General features: G+C 29.7%; 1 protein-coding gene across 2 annotated transcripts in view; it reads right to left on the bottom strand.

Moving 5' to 3' along the window:
* Positions 1–19,207, bottom strand: part of LOC107453119 (tyrosine-protein kinase transmembrane receptor Ror) — an 89,932-nt gene that overhangs the window by 32,812 nt on the left and 37,913 nt on the right. For both annotated transcript variants that reach the window (XM_043039347.2, XM_071183647.1), the window contains exon 2: positions 4,721–4,858. In XM_043039347.2, coding sequence (XP_042895281.2) covers positions 4,721–4,858 — 138 coding nt within the window. The remainder of the gene's footprint in view (positions 1–4,720; positions 4,859–19,207) is intronic.

Here is a 19,207-nt window from a genome sequence, read left to right as displayed (position 1 = left end):
ACCTGTTGGCCTGGCACTGAAAACTTTTTTGGTTATCCTGCTATCCCCCATTCTTATAATGTGGCCTGCCCATTTAATCCTTTGAATTGTAATAAATTTAATGACATCAGGTTCTTTATATGCTTTGTAAAGTTCCGTGTTTGATCTTCTAAACCAGGTACCGCTTTTACTTATTCCACCAAAAATGCTTCGCAGTATTTTTCTCTCAAATCTAGCTATCATATTCTCATCTCCACGGGTCATTGTCCAGGTCTCACATGCGTATCTAAGCACTGATCGTATAAGACATTTATAGAGTAACACTTTTGTTTTTCTTTTGATTAGACTTGACTTAAGATATTTTCTTAGACCATAAAAGCACTTATTGGCCATCGTGATTCTCGTGTGTATTTTTTGTATAGTGTCGTTTTTGTTGTTATATTTAGATCCAGCCTATTATTCATAATTTATTTAATCTTTCTATTGCCATTATGAAATCATTTCTAGTAAAATGTGCCAACGAAACAGAAATGGCATTTTTTTTAAAGAAAAGTATTATAACACTATATTGAATAAATTATGAAAAAACAAGCATTCATAAAATATTCCATTATTATTTCCTATCACCCTTTTCAAATCAAAATAACTAAATTCTTTAATAAAGAAATATGTATGTTTCCATAATAATCATTTTCAACGTTTACAGCAATACTTTTAGGTTTTCATTTCGAAGCAAACCATAATCCAGCTTATTTTAATCATTTTTAGCTTAAACAGAACCAAATTCCTAACTAGACTAGATAGCTCAAGGACTGCAAATTTAGCTGTCGGACACAAAAACCAAATTCAAGATTATTAATGATAAAACGATGGAAAATCTTCATTTCTCTAATTAAATAATATAACCTATAAAAATAGTCTTTTATAGGTTATAACGTTCACAATTACCTTGAACTTTATTTGTAGGATTTCGACGAAAGAAGGTTGATTTTTAGGGTTCCGTAGCCGAAGGAAATCTGACTAAGATTAATCTGTAGAATAAACTCATTTCTACAATTTAGCGGTAACAAGTACACTATGAATAGAGAAATGAGCTTCTTAAAATATAGATCTCGATCTGAAATGATGTAGTTTAGTTAAATTTTATGTTAAAGAGCTAATCTATATTCCTCATTGTGAAAATAACTAACTAAATAAATAAATTTATGTAGCGAGAAAATAGTTATTTCAGTTTCTTCCATTCCTCCATTAAATAATTTCAGTTTTCAACGGTGTATTTAACTTCATAATTTCTGAGTTATTATTAATGTTTAGTATATAAACTCAATATAAATTTTTAACATATTTTACATTTGGAACAATATACAAATAATATGCATGCAATCGTGCAAAAAATTTCAGTTAAGAAAAGTTCCGCTTTGAAACATTTAAGAGGCTCTAGTGCAAAATACCAATAATATAAACGCCAAAAATAAGACTTAATATCTAAAGGTTTCCTTTTGAAATAATTGATTTTATCGAAACTCTTAAGTAAACACTCTGCGAGAGGGTAACAACACCCGTTTGGAAAAACAGCTGAAACTCGTATTACCAAGGAAAACAGCTGCGTTCTGTAAGAACACTGAAAAGCCTGCGGACAGAAAAAATAAACTTGCCTTTTCTCAAAGATTGTTCACTTTTATTGAGTTGTAAGAAAGTTCAAGCAATTATAGATGATTAAACAAAAATTGGAGGTTCTAATGAGAGCTAAGTACCTAGTAAACTTAGAAACAACACAAAATGTTGAGCTTAAGCCGATCACTGTTATGGTCATCGTGCTTCTTTTCTATTACTAAGCATGTTATTGTTATGACCAGCTGTATGTACAGAAAATATTAGGAAAAAAAATACTCTGAATAATTTTTGATCTATTGATCAGATTTTCACGTACTTGGATTCAAACTTAATGATTCATAGGGGTGATCTAAAATATGCTGATTAATTAGCGTAGACGAAATTTTAATTTACAAAATCATACACAAAAACGTACTTTTTCATCATTAACATACCTTTTTTTTTCAACAGATTTGAATTTCTTACCCTCAAAATATGGGCTGTAGCCGCAATCTGAGGAATTAAGTCCCAATAGTTTGTTCTGGATAGCGGTCCAAATTTTGAACCTTTAATTTGATGTTAATTTCCCTTCTTGCGTATTTCAAGAACTTTTTAAGCTATTTGGAAAATTTTTGCAACCAATTATAAAACTCGCTAATCTAAAGATAATTCTATTCAAAAATTATATGTAAAAATTACTTTTTTTAAAAAAATCTGAATTGTACGGTATACAAACTTTTACATAATTTTAAAGAATACAATTTTAAATGGCAAAATAGAAAATTTGAGTGAAATCAGTCAAATAGTTTTTAATGAATCGAATTTTAAAAATGCCGTATTTAATTTTTCTGAAACAATTCGATCGATTTCGCTCAAATTTTGTATAATTGCCATTTCAAATTACATTCTTTAAAATGATGTGAAATATATATACTATAAAACAAAAAAATGTACGGCTATTATTATATAAAATAATAAAAAATAATTAAGAATTATTTTCCGTATGGAATTATCTTTGAATAAACGAATTTTATAATTGTGTGCAAAAATTTTTCAATTTCAATTCACTTAACAAGTTCTAGAGATAAGACGAAATACGAAAAAGTAAAATTAACATTAGGGGGCTTATGTTAATTTTACTCCTTACCCAACTGTTGGAACCATATGTTTCCCAAATTGTGTCTCCGCCTATCTTTTGAACGTCAGAAATTATAATCCGTCAGAAAAAGGTATGTTTTCCAGGAAAATAGGTTTTTATGCCCTGATTTTTAACTTAAAAATATCGTTTGCAGTAATTAATTAGCATATTTGAGATCAACGTTGCGAACTAATAATATTATGTCCTAATATGTAAAAATCCGATCTTTAAATCAAAAGTTATTCACTTATGTTCTATCTAAAAGTTATGTATTATAAATATGACAATTTATAATAATATATATGTTCCGCAACTAGCCAACTGTTTTCACGTATTTTAAGGCTGATGTTTCTAGATTTAATGAAATGTCATAGTGAAGAATCTTCTTGTTAACTTTTCGAATGCATTCTAATTAAACACAGATTTTTATTGCACTGCGTTTACCTTTACGTTTTAATTCATCTTTAATAGAAGGCGTTTTTACTTCGCAATATTATTTTTCAAATTTAATTAAGTAGCATTTATATGATTTAAATTAATTTGGCTCATAGCAGAGACCATATTAATTCAAACTTTAAATATAAAATATATATATNCTAAATTTAATAAAATGTCCGCGTTAAGAATTTTCTTCTGAACTTTTAGAATGCATTCTAATTGTTCTAATCATTTACTTACATCAAAGTAGTCATTACGTATGTAAAATTTCGTTTCATTTTGACGACTCTTTCTTGGTACGCTAATTTTTCTGTCCATGAGTTTACGTTATTGTGCCTTGATTTTTAAATTTAAAATATCGTCTGCACTAATTAATTAGCAGATTTGAGATCACCGCTTCGAACTAATAAGATTAAGTCCTAGTACGTAAATATTCGATCTTTAAATCAAAAATTATTCATTTATGTCCTATGTAAAAGTTACGTACTATAAATAAGACAATTTATAATAATATATGTGTTCCGTAACTAGCCTACTGTTTTCACGTTTTCTAAAGCTGATATTCCTAAATTTAATAAAATGTCCGCGTTAAGAATTTTCTTCTGAACTTTTAGAATGCATTCTAATTGTTCTAATCATTTACTTACATCAAAGTAGTCATTACGTATGTAAAATTTCGTTTCATTTTGACGACTCTTTCTTGGTACGCTAATTTTTCTGTCCATGAGTTTACGTTATTGTGCCTTGATTTTTAAATTTAAAATATCGTCTGCACTAATTAATTAGCAGATTTGAGATCACCGCTTCGAACTAATAAGATTAAGTCCTAGTACGTAAATATTCGATCTTTAAATCAAAAATTATTCATTTATGTCCTATGTAAAAGTTACGTACTATAAATAAGACAATTTATAATAATATATGTGTTCCGTAACTAGCCTACTGTTTTCACGTTTTCTAAAGCTGATATTCCTAAATTTAATAAAATGTCCGCGTTAAGAATTTTCTTCTGAACTTTTAGAATGCATTCTAATTGTTCTAATCATTTACTTACATCAAAGTAGTCATTACGTATGTAAAATTTCGTTTCATTTTGATGACTCTTTTTTGGTACACTAATTTTTTTGACCATGAGAGTACGTTTTTGTGCCTTGATTTTTAAATTTAAAATATCGTCTGCACTAATTAATTAGTAAATTTGAGATCACCGCTTCGAGTAAGAAATAAGTCCTAGTACGTGAAGCCTACTGTGTAGCCTAGTACGTGTAGCCTAATGTTTTCACGTTTTCTAAAGCTGATGTTCCTTAATTTAATAAAATGTCATCGTAAAGAATCTTCCTCTGAACTTTTAGAATGATTTCTAATTGATCACAGATTTTTATTGCACTGCGTTTACCTTTACGTTCTAATTTGTCATTAGAAGGTGTTCTAACTTCGTAATATTATTTTTTGAATTTAATAACGTAACATTTATACGATTTAAATTAATTTGGCTCATAGCAGAGACCATATTAATTCGGACTTTAAAAAAAAAATTAAAATCTACAATATTAATGCACAAAACTAACTGACCTTTGCTCCTGTCGCAACTGTTGTTCACACCAGCTGGTAAAGTGTCGTAGCAGAGACACACATAACCATCGTCTCCCACTGGTTGACATCCTGCTTCTAGTCCGCAAATATTCGGATTCTGAATGCAAAATTGATTTTCTACAAAGGGAAAGAAAATACCATGTATTCCCGCAAGAACACATACATTATAATTTCATCATACTAAGGGTCTTCACTCATCCCCGAAACCACTTTCGCCCTTTCTTTTCGGATCACTTTATTCCCTCATTGAATACAAATGAATTTTAATATAGCTTTGTTCAATGTTTGGTAATATTTTTAAAATAAAGCTCGAAAAATGTGTTGTAGTTGTAGTCGTAGTTCATTTACGTCGCACGAGAGCTGCGCAATGGACTATTGGCGACGGTCTGAGAAACATCCCTGAGGGTGATCCGAAGACATGCCATCACAATTTTGATCCTCTGCAGAGGGGATGGCACCACCGCTTCGGTAGCCCGACGACCTGCACGCGAAGTCGAGAACTTTACGGTAGAACAGTTTAACACTAGAAAGACGGAAAATTAGTATATACCTATATTGCCGAAAAGCAGACAAAATGACTAGATTGTGAATGCGTCAATAAATTTGTTTAAACTTAATTTTTAAGATTTTTTATATTATTTACAGTTGTTGTTGTTAATTTGCGTCGCACTAGAGCTGCACAATGGGCTATTGGCGACGGTCTGGGAAACATCCCGGAGGATGATCCGAAGACATGCCATCACAATTTTGATCCTCTGCGGAGGGAATGGCACCCCCGCTTCGGTAGCCCGACGACCTGCGCGCGAAGTCGAGCACTTTACGGTAGCACAGTTTAACGAGGACCAATACCGCACACCCTCGGTCCCTACGCAGACTGATCCAAGTGGTCACCCACCCGCACACTGACCGCAGCCAGTGATGCTTGACTTCGGTGATCTGCTGGGAACCGTGTCTTAACGATCAGTCCACTGCGGGACTATTTACAGTTGTGTAACAAGTTATTAGTAAATATTAACAATGAAAATTTTTTTATTTTGTTCAAAAAGTCACAAAATTCTAAGAAATTGTGTCATGGTATACATCATTGTTTTTCTAATTGAAATTAAAAGCAGTCAAAATGACTTCCTTAGGCAATCTAGTGTTAACGAGGACCAATACCGCACACCCTCGGTCCCTACGCAGACCGATCCAAGTGGTCACCCACCCGCGCACTGACCGCAGCCATTGACGCTTGACTTCGGTAATCTGCTGGGAACCGTGTCTTAACGATCAGTCCACTGCAGGACCGAAAAATATGCAATATACACATCCTGTAATGTTAATTTACATGCATTTTGATTTCTTTTCCGTTTTGGGAGGTCGTAAAAGGCTAATTACCTTTATACTTACTGTTATATTAGTAAAAATTAGTCAGTATTACCTATAGTACCTATTACCGCAATCAATTTAACATTACTGGCACCAAATTAGTTTGGTGATTATGACCTCCCCCCCCCTCTCACGAAACTGGTTAGTACCATTCACAATTCGAAATTAAAGGTTGAAAGTTTAAATTAAATAATGAATTAAAGGTTCCCACATAAAACGTATGCTACTGGAAACTGGTTAATCCAACAAAATTTTTCTCTGTGCTTCATTACAATGATCGTTGAAAAATTATCTCCAATTCAAAATAGTAAGCATTTGAATTTGAAGGCCATATTAGATGAATTATCTAATAATTGGATTTTTATACTATGATGAAACTCAAATATGCTAATTACTTTGTGATGCGCAATAAAGGAGATACTAAATCGGGTATAAAAACGTACCTTCTGTGAATAAACGCGCATTATTTTACATCCTCAAAATATTAAAGGGCATAATTTAAAAAAATAAGTGATGAAGAGGTTAAAAATCTTTTTTTTCATGGCGGGCACATGGGGGTTGTCCCATTGTCCACTTGAATGCCAGAACTGCGTACTCTCTTCTCGTTACCCAGTGGACACCTGTGGCGAAGCCACGACGGTGGAGCAGCGTCGACCACGTCACACAACCACAAACCCGTTCATAGGGCAGGTCACATTCACACAATCACACACAGAGGAGAAGGGACATAGAACACAGAGAGAGAGAAAGAAACATTCATGCCCTGAGCAGGATTCGAACCCGCGACCAGCGGCTCCGCAGGGTTAAAAATCTAGTCGTTTAAAATTTTTAAAGAGCTTTCATACGAATCAAGAAGTTCGTGATTTATATAAAAGTTTCAAAGGAAAAATAGCCCAAAGGTCTATACGAAAAACAGCCTAAAAAGTCCAAGTTGATGATTATTTAAAAATTAGAAGCAGATTCAATAACTCCTACGGGCAGCGAAAAGCCAATTAATAATATTAATGCTGTTAGATTTTCAGATACATCAGTTTAAAAACAGAGTTTCAATTAATGTGACTCATAAAATTAATCTAAGAAAATTTGCTGTTCAAAGTCTGTAAAAGTTTATTTAAACTAATCGCACAGCAGCTCAAAAAGCACCGCATTTATGTAATGTTTTCATTTTTATTTATAAAGGCGTTAAGTTTTACTTTAGGATAAATCCTATCCTCAAATGTGCACATTTGAGGATAGGATTACACAAATTACGTTATTACACAAATGTCTCACCAAAGAATATATAAGTTATATATTCTTTGGTCTCATTATATGGTCACATTATATATTCTTTGGTCTCACGTCTCGTTTTATTCAATTCAGCGTATAAAAACGCATTAGAAACAATGCCTCACTTGCCTGTCTGGTTGAAATTCAATTTTCTTCCTCATATCACCCCCATTTCCCTTTAAAAAAAGGGGGGGAAGCGTGCGGAGAAGAGTAAGGGAGCTTTTAGTTATCCTTTATAATAACATAGCAAAAGTAAGAAAAAATTTCGGATATTATTTTTTCCGAAGAAAAAGCTTAATTTTACCTCACTACTAACATTATGTCGTGAATTTTATTATTTTTAATTTTGAACAATATATTCTAATAATATTTATCTTCACTTATTTTAGAAATAAATTGTCCAAACTTTATTCGCTGTCCTTAAAGTCCAATATTTTATTGATCGAGCTCAGTTATTTTGTCAGAAGGGTTGACATAAAATCTATGCAGCAAGCTTTTTGTTATTAACCAGTCTTATTCTCTAATTGACAACTATTTCATAACATCTAGATTAAAGTCTAGTTTATGATAGGTAAACTGTGATAAAAAGAAAATCAAAAGTTTTTTTTTTCTATCCTATTTTTTTAAAGTTTGATTGTCTAATTTCGTGACGGATCAAACTCTTTAAAAGCGGCACAAAAAATTTAAAAAATAAAAGATTTAACAGGGCCAAATACATGTAATTTAAAACTTTAAATAAAAAGAGTATCTACAATTCGTCAAATACTATTGTATTTCTTAGTATATACTATTGTTATATACTAAGAAATACTGTTACAAGTCTAACGAAATTTCTTTTCTCGTGTTGGCAACGAAAATCTGAAACAAATTGAGCTATAAGCTGAACAGAAATGAAAGGTAAGCGATTAACAAACCGTTGAATAGTTTTATTATAATAATGCTAGTTAAATTACACAGATAACATAATAATATGAAACTACATTTTAATTTTAATAATACGTAGTTTTTACAATTTTTCATCATTTATTTTTTACCTTCTTTACTGTAATGCTTTTCCACTTTCTTCCTTGTTTTTTTAATACATTTTGCAAGTTTATGTTAGAAGAAAAAACTTAAAACTATTGCGTCTTCAATCACAGAAATTTTTTATTGCGTAAATAGATAAATGCAAAAAATTATTTGATCCAAATTCAATTTCCAAATGGCAACGAAATGTAAAAAAATTGCATAAAATGTTTAGAAATCTAAGGTTCCACAGGATGTTGCAAAATATTAAGAATTTCGTTTTAAAAAAAATATCTCCCTAAAATACACAAATATCCAATTGGCGAGCAAAGTAAGCTTTAATTAAGAAGCAACAAGAAGGGAACTGCAAATGCAGTTTCAGTGTTTATTTGCGAAGCGAGCAGTGGGTGGGGTGCTCCACCAATAATGTTAAAACACGACTATCTATAAAGTACTAATTATTTTTAGGTCAGTCAAACTATTAATGTTTTAATGTTGAGAAGTATTTCTAAATGATCATCTCCTCTGCCAGCTTATGACTTTCAAAATTCTTCCTGAGACATGAGGATTGGAAACGCTTGTTTAGATTCAGGGTGTTCAGTAAAGTTCCCCCTTAATACATATTTTTAGAATCCTTGTCAAAAATGAAAACAACTAAGTATACGCATTGGGTGTTGTAAACAAATATTTCAGTAATGAAAAAAACAGAAATCTATAGATCTGAGACAAATTATAATTGAGGAAAGCCCATATACGGAACAACAAATGATTGCAAGAGGTAAAAGAGAGGAGTTCGAAATTGATTATTAGAAACATCTCTAAGTTTAAGTCAGCAAACAGACAGCTTTTTTATACACCTGCTTTCATTAATTGCGATTTGACTTTTGATAGTGCTTTTGTTCCTTCCTCGCTTAAATATTAATGTGCAATTCTCGAAGTCATTACTACTTTTTCTTCATTTTGGACGATGAGTCTAAAGATGCATATCAAAGGCGATATCTAATTATACAAAACATCTTGTACATGTTAGTATGAGGTAAGCATGGAAGTTAAACCTATGTGTGACAGGGATTACTGAAATTTAACAGCTAAACCTCGCGTGGGTTTTAACACTTTTATTTAGGAAGAAATATGACATCGTTAATAATAGAATGGAACTGAAGGTAAAATATGCGAAACTAGCTTAAAAAATGAAATCTTCGTCTGATATTGAGAATGCACCGTTCTATTCTGATGATAAAAAAATCCTGATGTAATAGTCCTTCTATCCGACGATTTTTTAGTATAGAGTCTATACTAAAAAAATCGTAACGCTGCAGTTTTATGTGTCCAACATTAATATGAATTCGAACTAGGCTTAAGAAACCCGAAGTGAATAGGAGTTAAATATTATAAAACTGTTTAATTCAATTGACAAATTTAAAAATGATATCGGGTGTTATTTTTATTGCAGAATGTCAAAACGACTAGTGGCATACTGACTCAAGAAGCAAGGAGGATGCGGATATTTTTCCGCATGATTCAAGCACTCTCTCACTTTTTTTCATTATTTTAGGCTCTCTCCGCCTTTGTCACGAAGAGTCGTACTTCGCCATACCATTTACCCCTATGTCACGTATCGCGCAACATTGAATAAGCAAAACAGCAATATTCTATTCATTTTGTTTAGAATAAGGTTTTGAAAGTTTACAACAAAAACATAACTATTACAGAATAGTAATAAAATATTAATATAAAAGATAAATTGAAAATAGAAGAATTTCGTAAAAATGTCCTACCAACGTTAGGATGTTGATTGAATAAAATGTCCAACCAATGTTTTCCTAAAAGAAGAAGATTTCTTTTTAGATTCAAACTTTTATCTAGGATATAATTTAAACCTTAAACTGCATCAATGCATTTCGGTGCTAAAATAAAATCATCGAGAAAACAAAACAAACCCATCAAAAGAAAACAGCATTTTTACTTTTAAAAAAATAAACGTACGATGCAAAAATATTAAAATAATTCCTATAAAAATATTTAATATGCTAATTTTAAATGTTTCGTAAAATCATTTTCGGAAGACTAACTACAAAAGCACCCCTGGAATTGAAAGCAGGAGACTTAGTGACTGTGAAATTTCTTGGAGAAAAATTTTTGAAGCATTTCCTGGCAATAAATTTAAACATTTGTGGCGTTGGTGACTTGGAAGTTTCCTCTCAACGAATACAAGACAAAGGGAAGTCGTTTCTGAAAAAGTGACTGAATTCAGCATTTTTCTGACTGACATTATTTTCATTAACTCTAACGAAATAAAGAGACAAATTCTTTTATGGAGATTCTTCCTACACTGAGTTTCAACAACTTCCTTTTTTCCTAATTATTTCCGCTAATAATTATCTAATAGTTTAACGAGTGCCAAGTAAAAATAAAATTTATGAAAATAAAAAAGTTAGATTATTCTCCAATTGTTATCAAGTTTCTTTTTACACATTTTATCCCCCAGCAATACCTCAGAAGAGACATTAGAAGTAGTTTTGAATCGAAAACATCTGATGAACAGAATGACCCTTATTATTACTTTACTCACCAGGTCTTTGAAGTTATACGAAAAGTGAGATAAATAAAAAATGCCTTTATGCATCACAAATTAATTATATAAGCTCGTTTTTACGAACAAAATATTGAAAACTAAGTATCAATCTTAAAAATTCCAATAGAGCTCTTTAAATATACTAATTAATTAGTGCAGATTATATTTTAAAGACCTGGCTTTAGAGGCTAGCTGGAAAAGTGCTTCCAATAGTTTAGTCTGGAATGCTGTCGGTTCTTAATGTTAATTTCAACTTTTGTGTGCTTTGCTATATCTCGTAAAATTCTTAAACAAATCAAAAATGTCTACAACACTTTTTTTAGCTCAAGCTGGTAATCAAGCCTTGTAATTATTATGGAAAAGTTTAGTTGAAAAGTAAAGCATTTAATTGGTCTAAAACTTAAAACTGCGTTTGTATTGGAAATAAAAAAAATTGGCTTAGATATCTCACCACCTTCNGATTTCCTAGAAATGTACTTTTAAATCGCTACTTTTTTTGTTTAGAACTTGTACTTTTACTTGTACTTTTTACTCGTTACTTTTTAAAATAAGAACTTCTTACTTTTTACTCGTTACATTTTTTAAAAATACTTGTACTTTTATTCGTTACTTTTTGAAAGTAACGTTGCCATATATGGTGCCAAGTATAAATAAAATTTACGAAAATAAAAAAATAAATTATTCTCCAATTGTTATCAAGTTTCTTTTTGCTCATTTTATCCCCCAGTGATACAGCAGAAGTGACATTAGAGGTAGTTTTGAATCGAAAACATCTGATGCAGAATGACCCTTATTATTACTTTACTCACCAGGTCGTTGAAGTTATACTAAAAGTGAGATAAATAAAAATACTTTTATGCATCGCAAATTAATTCTATAAGCTCGTTTTTACTAAAAAAATATTGAAAACTAAGTACCAATCTTAAAAATTCCAATCGAGCTCTTTAAATATATTAAATAATTTGTGCAGATTATATTTAAAAGACCTGGATTTAGAGGAATCTAGCTGGAAAAGTGTTTCCAATAGTTAAGTCAGGAATGCTGTCGGTTCTTATAAGATTAATTTCAACTTTCGTGTACTTTGCTGTATCTCGTGAAATTCTTAAACAAATCAAAAATGTCTACAACACTTTTTTTAGCGCGAGCTGGTAATCAAGCCTTGTAATTATTATGGAAAAGGTTAGTTGAAAAGTAAAGCATTTAATTGTTCTAATCGTTAAAACCGCGTTTGTATTGCAAATTTAAAAAATTTGGCTTAGATATCTTACCACCTTCGACACAAAATTTTTTTATCTGATATGATAGCTCTAAAAATCTTAAATAAACTTTCAAAAATTATTATTCTAATGAAATTGGTGAATACTGAATTGGTAAATACTAAAAATAGTGGCAACATTGGATGTACGTAGTAAAAAGTAAATTAATTTTTTTAAATTCAATAAACGAATAAAGATTTAGAAATTCCATGTATAAGTCTATAGATCAATATTCTTAAAAAAATGACAACAAATTTAATAAAGTATCTTGTAAAAACAATTTAAATCGAAGCATTTTTTTTTACCGTGGATGAAGATATTAATCAACTATCTAAGGTAAGGTTCATTTACTGAAATCATTCAACTTGAGAGCAGTTAATGTTTCTTTTTTCAATAGAGTTGAGTGAGAAGTTTTTGAGATGTTGCGATATACCACAGATATAAAATCAGAAAAAAATTCATTTTTCTAAAAATAAACTTTAAGTCAAATATTTCCTAGCTGATGCCTAATATTTAATATCCGACTGTTGTTATAGGCATATTTGCAAATAAGATTAGTTTATATGGTTTAAAATCAATTATGCTTATTTATTATGATTTATTTGCTAGATCCATTCTTTGCACGGGGTGAAATAAGAAGTAAATATTCTATTAATCGGTATTAATCAACACTACGAAGTCACGCACAAAACTGAAAGACATATACCGATACAATTAATTTAGCTAAAACAATTCAATTTTTTTTATTATTTGTTGCACTCTTCGGTGGATTTATATTATCAGATTAACCAAAGCATATTTCTAGAAGTTCATCACATCGAAATAAATAATAACTCCATTCAATATCATTTAGAATAATGCTGTTGCTCGAGGTCAACTCCTGATAATCAAAAATTGCCACAATCAACAATCTTCCACCAATGTTCCACCTTTGACATAAGAACCTATTTCGACAGAACATATAGCTTGCAGTTTGTTACCAATATTAGTATATTTAGTATTTATTAAAAACCACCAATTAACATAACAACAGCAGTACTTATTACTGAAATTAATTAAGTATCATTATCTTTGATAATATAGATTGTTACACATATATGGGCAGATCTCTAAAACCTTTAACTTTCGATAATAAAAAAAATAATTAAAAATATTAGGCACACTATTTTTACGTCTCCAGAATTGTTTGAAAATGTATAAAATATCAGAAAATAATCGTGAACGAATCGAAAATTTTGATGAACTTATAAGTATAAACAAAAAATTAAAATTTTTTTAACTAATTTTTCTAGGTTTATAATCACAAACTGTCATTCCGTGAGGTTACAGTTACGATGTCAAGACCGCAATCAGACGCAGATTTAAAAAGTAAATGTTAAAATCAATCAAAATTCTGATCACACGTTTGTCATTGCCTAATTTATTTTCTGTGTTGTGTGCATCGCATTTCTTTGCATCTGAGTAAAGCTTTCGATCCATTCTCTAGGTTGTCCAGACCGTAACCCTGTCAATCCGTAACCTCAGGATTAATTAATTGAATTTAACGTTTCAGAACTTAGTTTTTTCCCTATGTCTTACTAATTGAAGATATTTTTTGACTGAAAATAATTAAAGTAAGCCTTTTTATACATTTTATAACAATTTAACTTAATATTTAAATTTTTCAATTCATTTATGATACTAATAATTTTTATTGAAAAATAAAGGGTAAATATGGATGAAATTATTAAAAAGAAAAAATTGCTCAATAAAAGAAAAATAGGTTCAATAAGTTTATATGTTTAATAAATAAATGATACTTTTGTCGTTTTTATGATTTTTAATGTAATGTATATAAACCTAGAAAAATTAGTTCAAAAATTTAAATTTTTTTTTTTCATACTTATAAGAGCATCAAAATTTTCGATGTTCACGATTATTTTCTGATATTTTATGCATTTTCAAACAATTCTGGAGGTGTAAAAATAGTGAGCCTATTATTTTTTCTTCTTTTGAAAAAATAATAGTGAGCCTATTATTTTTTCTTCTTTTTCTAAAGGTTTTAGAGATCTGCCCATATATGCAGACTTGTGTTTTCATTACAAAGTCGGCTATCAGTTATGTTAAAAAAGAAAACTAATAAAAATACAGAAGACTTAAGTGTTGCCAACTTGCATAGAGAAAAACCTGGGATTTGGGTGCCACGTAAGACAAATATATGTATATGAATAGAATATCGAAAGTGCAAGTTTAAAAAGAACTGAATTTGTAAGTTAGGTGATTAATTTCGAAAAAATGCAAACTTTTCTTCGTTTCTTTGCAAGTGCTCCCTTCATAAATATTAGTTTTTTTTCACAGTGTTTAATTAATGTAAAAGAATTATTATATTTACTTATCAGTTACATTTAGTAAGGGGTCACAAAATCAAGGGGAAAAAAATCAAGAAGTCATTAGAAAGATTAAGGAAACAATGACATTATCTATTCTCATTTTAAATGACAGTTTTTCTTTCCGAAAAAAGACATAGAAAAGGATTTGTTATCTTACTACTACTCTATAATTAATTTGAAATGGAGATTTGAAGGTTTTAATGAGATTTTTTGGTGTTATAATTGGAATTACAAATAGGTAATTCCAAACGTCAAAATAAGAAAAAAAACTTTTAAAAACCGCTAATTGATGCATTGTATTAGTTGATGAATATTCATTAATTAATCACTTTGAATTAATCTGAAAACCAATTATTTTCTTATTAAAGCGTAATACATGCGATAAAAATTAAAATGCTTAAAATTTTTATGCTAAATCAAAATGAAATTCAGTATTACTATAATGTATTATGTTTGAAATCAATGATGGCAAGTTTCCTCTACAATAAATGAAAAAATGGAGAGAAAAAAAATATGTCTCTGTAGAAATAGGATTCTTTCCAACAAAGGGAATAATGGAAGAGATTATTTTTCAAAAATAAATATCGGATATTATAGTAATTTTAAACAGTTTATAATTTTAATATAGTTTTAAAAATGTTTAGTTCTTGGCAATCTAGTTCTTAGTTGCAAAACTATGCATTTTTAATTAGCTATTTACATTTTTAAATAAGTTAAAATTAAAATTGAAAAAGTTAATAAATTTCTAAAGAATAATTAAGAATAATTAAATTTCTTAAGAATAATTAAATTTCTTAAGAATAATTAATACATTTCTTTAGAAAAACTTCAGTCCTTTGATATTTTACGTTGCATTTTCTATAATATATAATGCATAGTGAAACCGAGTTTTGTATAATTATATTAAGAACTATTAAATATAAATCCAGTAATATTAATGTTGCTGAATTAAGAAATTTTTGCTAAATTATATAAACAATTTAATTAATCATGTCTGAATAACGATTAAATTAGATTAATAAACATTTGCACTACTATAAAAAAATGTTATTGCGAATTCACATAATGAAGTACAATTGCAAATGGTTTATTAATTTCTATAATTAAATGCTGTTAAGTTTGAATACCCAAAGCAAATATTAAATGATATGACATGTATTTTTTGAAATTCTGTGCTAAGCTCAAGCAAATTAAATGGAAATATTTATTTTTTTTAAAGTAAACGCGAAAAAGTTTTAACTTTCTTTTACTTTGATTAAATTTAATTTGTTCAAATGAAGTTATTCTTATATTATTCTTGTTATTTCAAGACAATTGTATTGATCGTTTTTAGTTACTTTCCTTTTGTCCAGTTTCTTTCGATTTTTCCTGTTTCTCCCAGAGTACTGAAAGAAATTGGTTTCTTCCAGACATAATGTTAACCCTGTTTTAAATTTTTAAAGCATCTTACCTCTTTACCGGAATTTTTTGACTAGTAATTAGTAATTAGAGTATTTAGTAATTACTACCTTAATATATAGATTTGGAATCCTAATCAAAAAAGAAGATTTAAAAATATACAAAACGAAAATTAAAACTAAAACGTTATCGTAATGTTTCTAATCATTTTTGAAAAAGGTTAGATGAAAAACATTAAAACGAATATGATTAACTAATGTAACTTGAAAGTGTTAAATGTTTCTAGCAATTGCCTTTCAACTTCTATCCTGTTTCCACAGACAATCAAACAGGTTTTGATATTTTCAGCGCCGTCTTTTCTCAGTCGTAATTAATGAAATTTGGATTGCGTTTTTTGGTTTCTTTTCGCTATAATATAATTTCGCAATAATGCATTTTCTTTCTTTTTTTAAATATATATGAAGGGTGATCCTTACGCAACATCTGGGACACGTAATTGGCTATCCTGGACGTAATTGTTATTGGATAAGCAAATCACACATTGAACAAAAAGATACAAATGTCTTTAACTGTCAACCGTACTAAATTAACAATAGTAAGTTTTATTTATGAGTGGAGATTGAAATATCAACGTAGAAAGAAATAATTTATCCTTTTTAAACCCCTTTGCCTTCATTCTATTAGAAAATCCTCTTAAGATTAACCCTCTACTGTCGTATTAAGTTTATACATGGTTGTCATATTGTTTGGATTTCATTTAACGAACATTATATGCAGGTTAACCAAGAAAAAAATAATTCTTTCATAAAGAGAATTATTATTACACTCAAACACAGTTTGTAAAATAGTATATTTTAAATTTTATATGTCTTCAAAGCCTATTGACTAAAGTGACCACTGAACAGTGTTGTTCAATAAGATTAGCATGTTTTTTACTGTGATGCCTGATGATCAGACATACGACTGGAACTATAAAATAGGCTTAAGTGGCTCAGAGTAGACATATACCCGGACTTGGTTAATTTCCGCTTTCCAATTCATATACTTTTTTAATGTATTTTTGACAAGTATTATAAAAAAAATACATACTTATGGTTTGCAATAAGGAGCACCTTTTGGAAAGAAATTATCCAAGGTTTAATTTACTTATTAATTTCAATGTTTCAATATTTATTTTAGAGATTGATTTATAATTAATAATTTAGTAATTTAAAAATTGCTTTTGATCTTTAAAACCCAATTTTTTTTCAATTCAACAAAATACATTCTTACATTTCTCTTTGTTGTCGTATTTAAGAAACACTAATAAATAAATTTTATTAATTTGTAAAAAAAATAAAGTTATATAGATACAGCTGGACATTGCACTTTTTAAAACACAAAAGTTTCAAATTGTCACGCCACGAAACCCTTCAATTGCAAAGTTGACATCTGAATTCTCTGGGTAAAATAAAGATAGGTAATGCAGGTTTATTAAAAAAATGCAAGTTAACACGTTGCCGCAAATAACGAGTATAGTCGGCTGCGACCGATTTTTGGCGATGAATAGGCAAATAACGATTAAAGCCGTCCTGCACATTTTAATAATAAGAAAATGAACATCATTGAAGTGTACAAATGCATTTAGTTGTTAATTATTCATACACGAAAAGAATTGTAACATTCCAGACAACATATGGAGGAAGAATAAAAATGTCGGGATGAGCAAATGGCGGTCACTGCAGTCAACAATTTTCGTTAGAAAAACTGTGGTAAAATGTGATAATTTTCACTTCCAAGAATATCACTAATGCTCCATTTCATATTGCAGTCATAAACAATTGAAGAAAAAAGCAATGTTTTTGAGCTCGATCGTCAAATTAAAAGTACGGCAGCTTATCAAACATTAACGCATCCAGAAAGCATAACATAAATGTGAAAAAAGACATAACAAAGCTCATCATGCTTTGAAAAAGAAATAATTTTATTCACTTTAAAATTATAATTAAAAACGTAAATCAAATGCAGTGCAAATAACTAAAGGATTTAAAGAACTCAAATTTCAAAGAATTATGTATCAAACTCAGAATTTGGATATTAAGCTTTAAGAGAACATAATAGAAAATGAAATGTATTTAATTAAGATATAAGATTTTTGATCTCACATTCGATTCATGGTGAAGATTTTTGACACACATCGATGCTATCTTTCAATGGGAATTTACTTAATCACATTAATAGTTACTTTATTTTTAGTTTTAGTTTATTCAAATAACTATCAGAATCCTAAGAGCAAATATTCGCAATCATTGAAAGGAATTACAGCAGAATGCATTTTCAATAAGTAATATTTAATTTTACCTAATTTAATTAATTTATTTCTCTGTGATGAATTTTATAGTTACTCCTCCATAGTTACTTATACTAAATAACGTGTCAACTTTCAAACTTTGAAGTACTTCAAAGCAATTATTTAAGTTTCGAATTATCACCGTAAAATGAAATTTATAATAAACTTCTAAATGAAAAATGAAAACGTATTACTCTCGATAATTCATATTTTACGAAATATTTATTGTAAGTAAGTAAGTATTTTAATAGAAATTTCATAGTAATCAACACGGATAAAATTTCTGCATAGCGTTAAATCTTAAAATAGGTTTTAAAAAAAAGTCTCTAAATTAACACAAGTCAAACTTGACTTGTGTTAATGACAAGCAAAACTTGAAAAAGCAAAGAATTAAAGCAAATAAAATAAAATCGCTTATGAATCTTGTTTTATGTTATATGTGGCACTACATCAATTCACTGGTATATAAGACAAGCTAGCTTGATTTAGTCACGAGGTACCTTTTGATAGATGAAGGTTGGCATAGTCGATATTTACTCCCTCCACATTGGTGACCCGGGCGTGATACGAACACGCGCCTAACTTGACTGTAACGCCCACTTCGATCTGGTAACACCTACTTCGATAGATGGTCCACATTGAACAGTTGACTTGCCACTTGTGACTGCGACATTATCCACCTCCTCATGCTGTTGCTACTCAGTCTCGTCTCGATCACACACAGCGTATACACTCGACTGCTAAAGGCAACACAGGAACGACTACGACCGTGAAGTTAATGCACCTCTCACATTCAGCACTCAAAAAATCCGGTGACCTTAATCCAGCTCTCCCGGTCTTTCACAAGTACAGCAACTAGTGGTATTAGTTCATTGAATTGTATCTCCGATAAAATTA

This window comes from Parasteatoda tepidariorum, chromosome 7 (genome assembly GCF_043381705.1).
Source record: "Parasteatoda tepidariorum isolate YZ-2023 chromosome 7, CAS_Ptep_4.0, whole genome shotgun sequence".
Classification (NCBI taxonomy): Eukaryota; Metazoa; Arthropoda; class Arachnida; order Araneae; family Theridiidae; genus Parasteatoda; species Parasteatoda tepidariorum.
The sequence above is the reverse complement of the archived record's forward strand: the minus strand, read 5'-3'. Positions and strand labels throughout refer to the sequence as shown.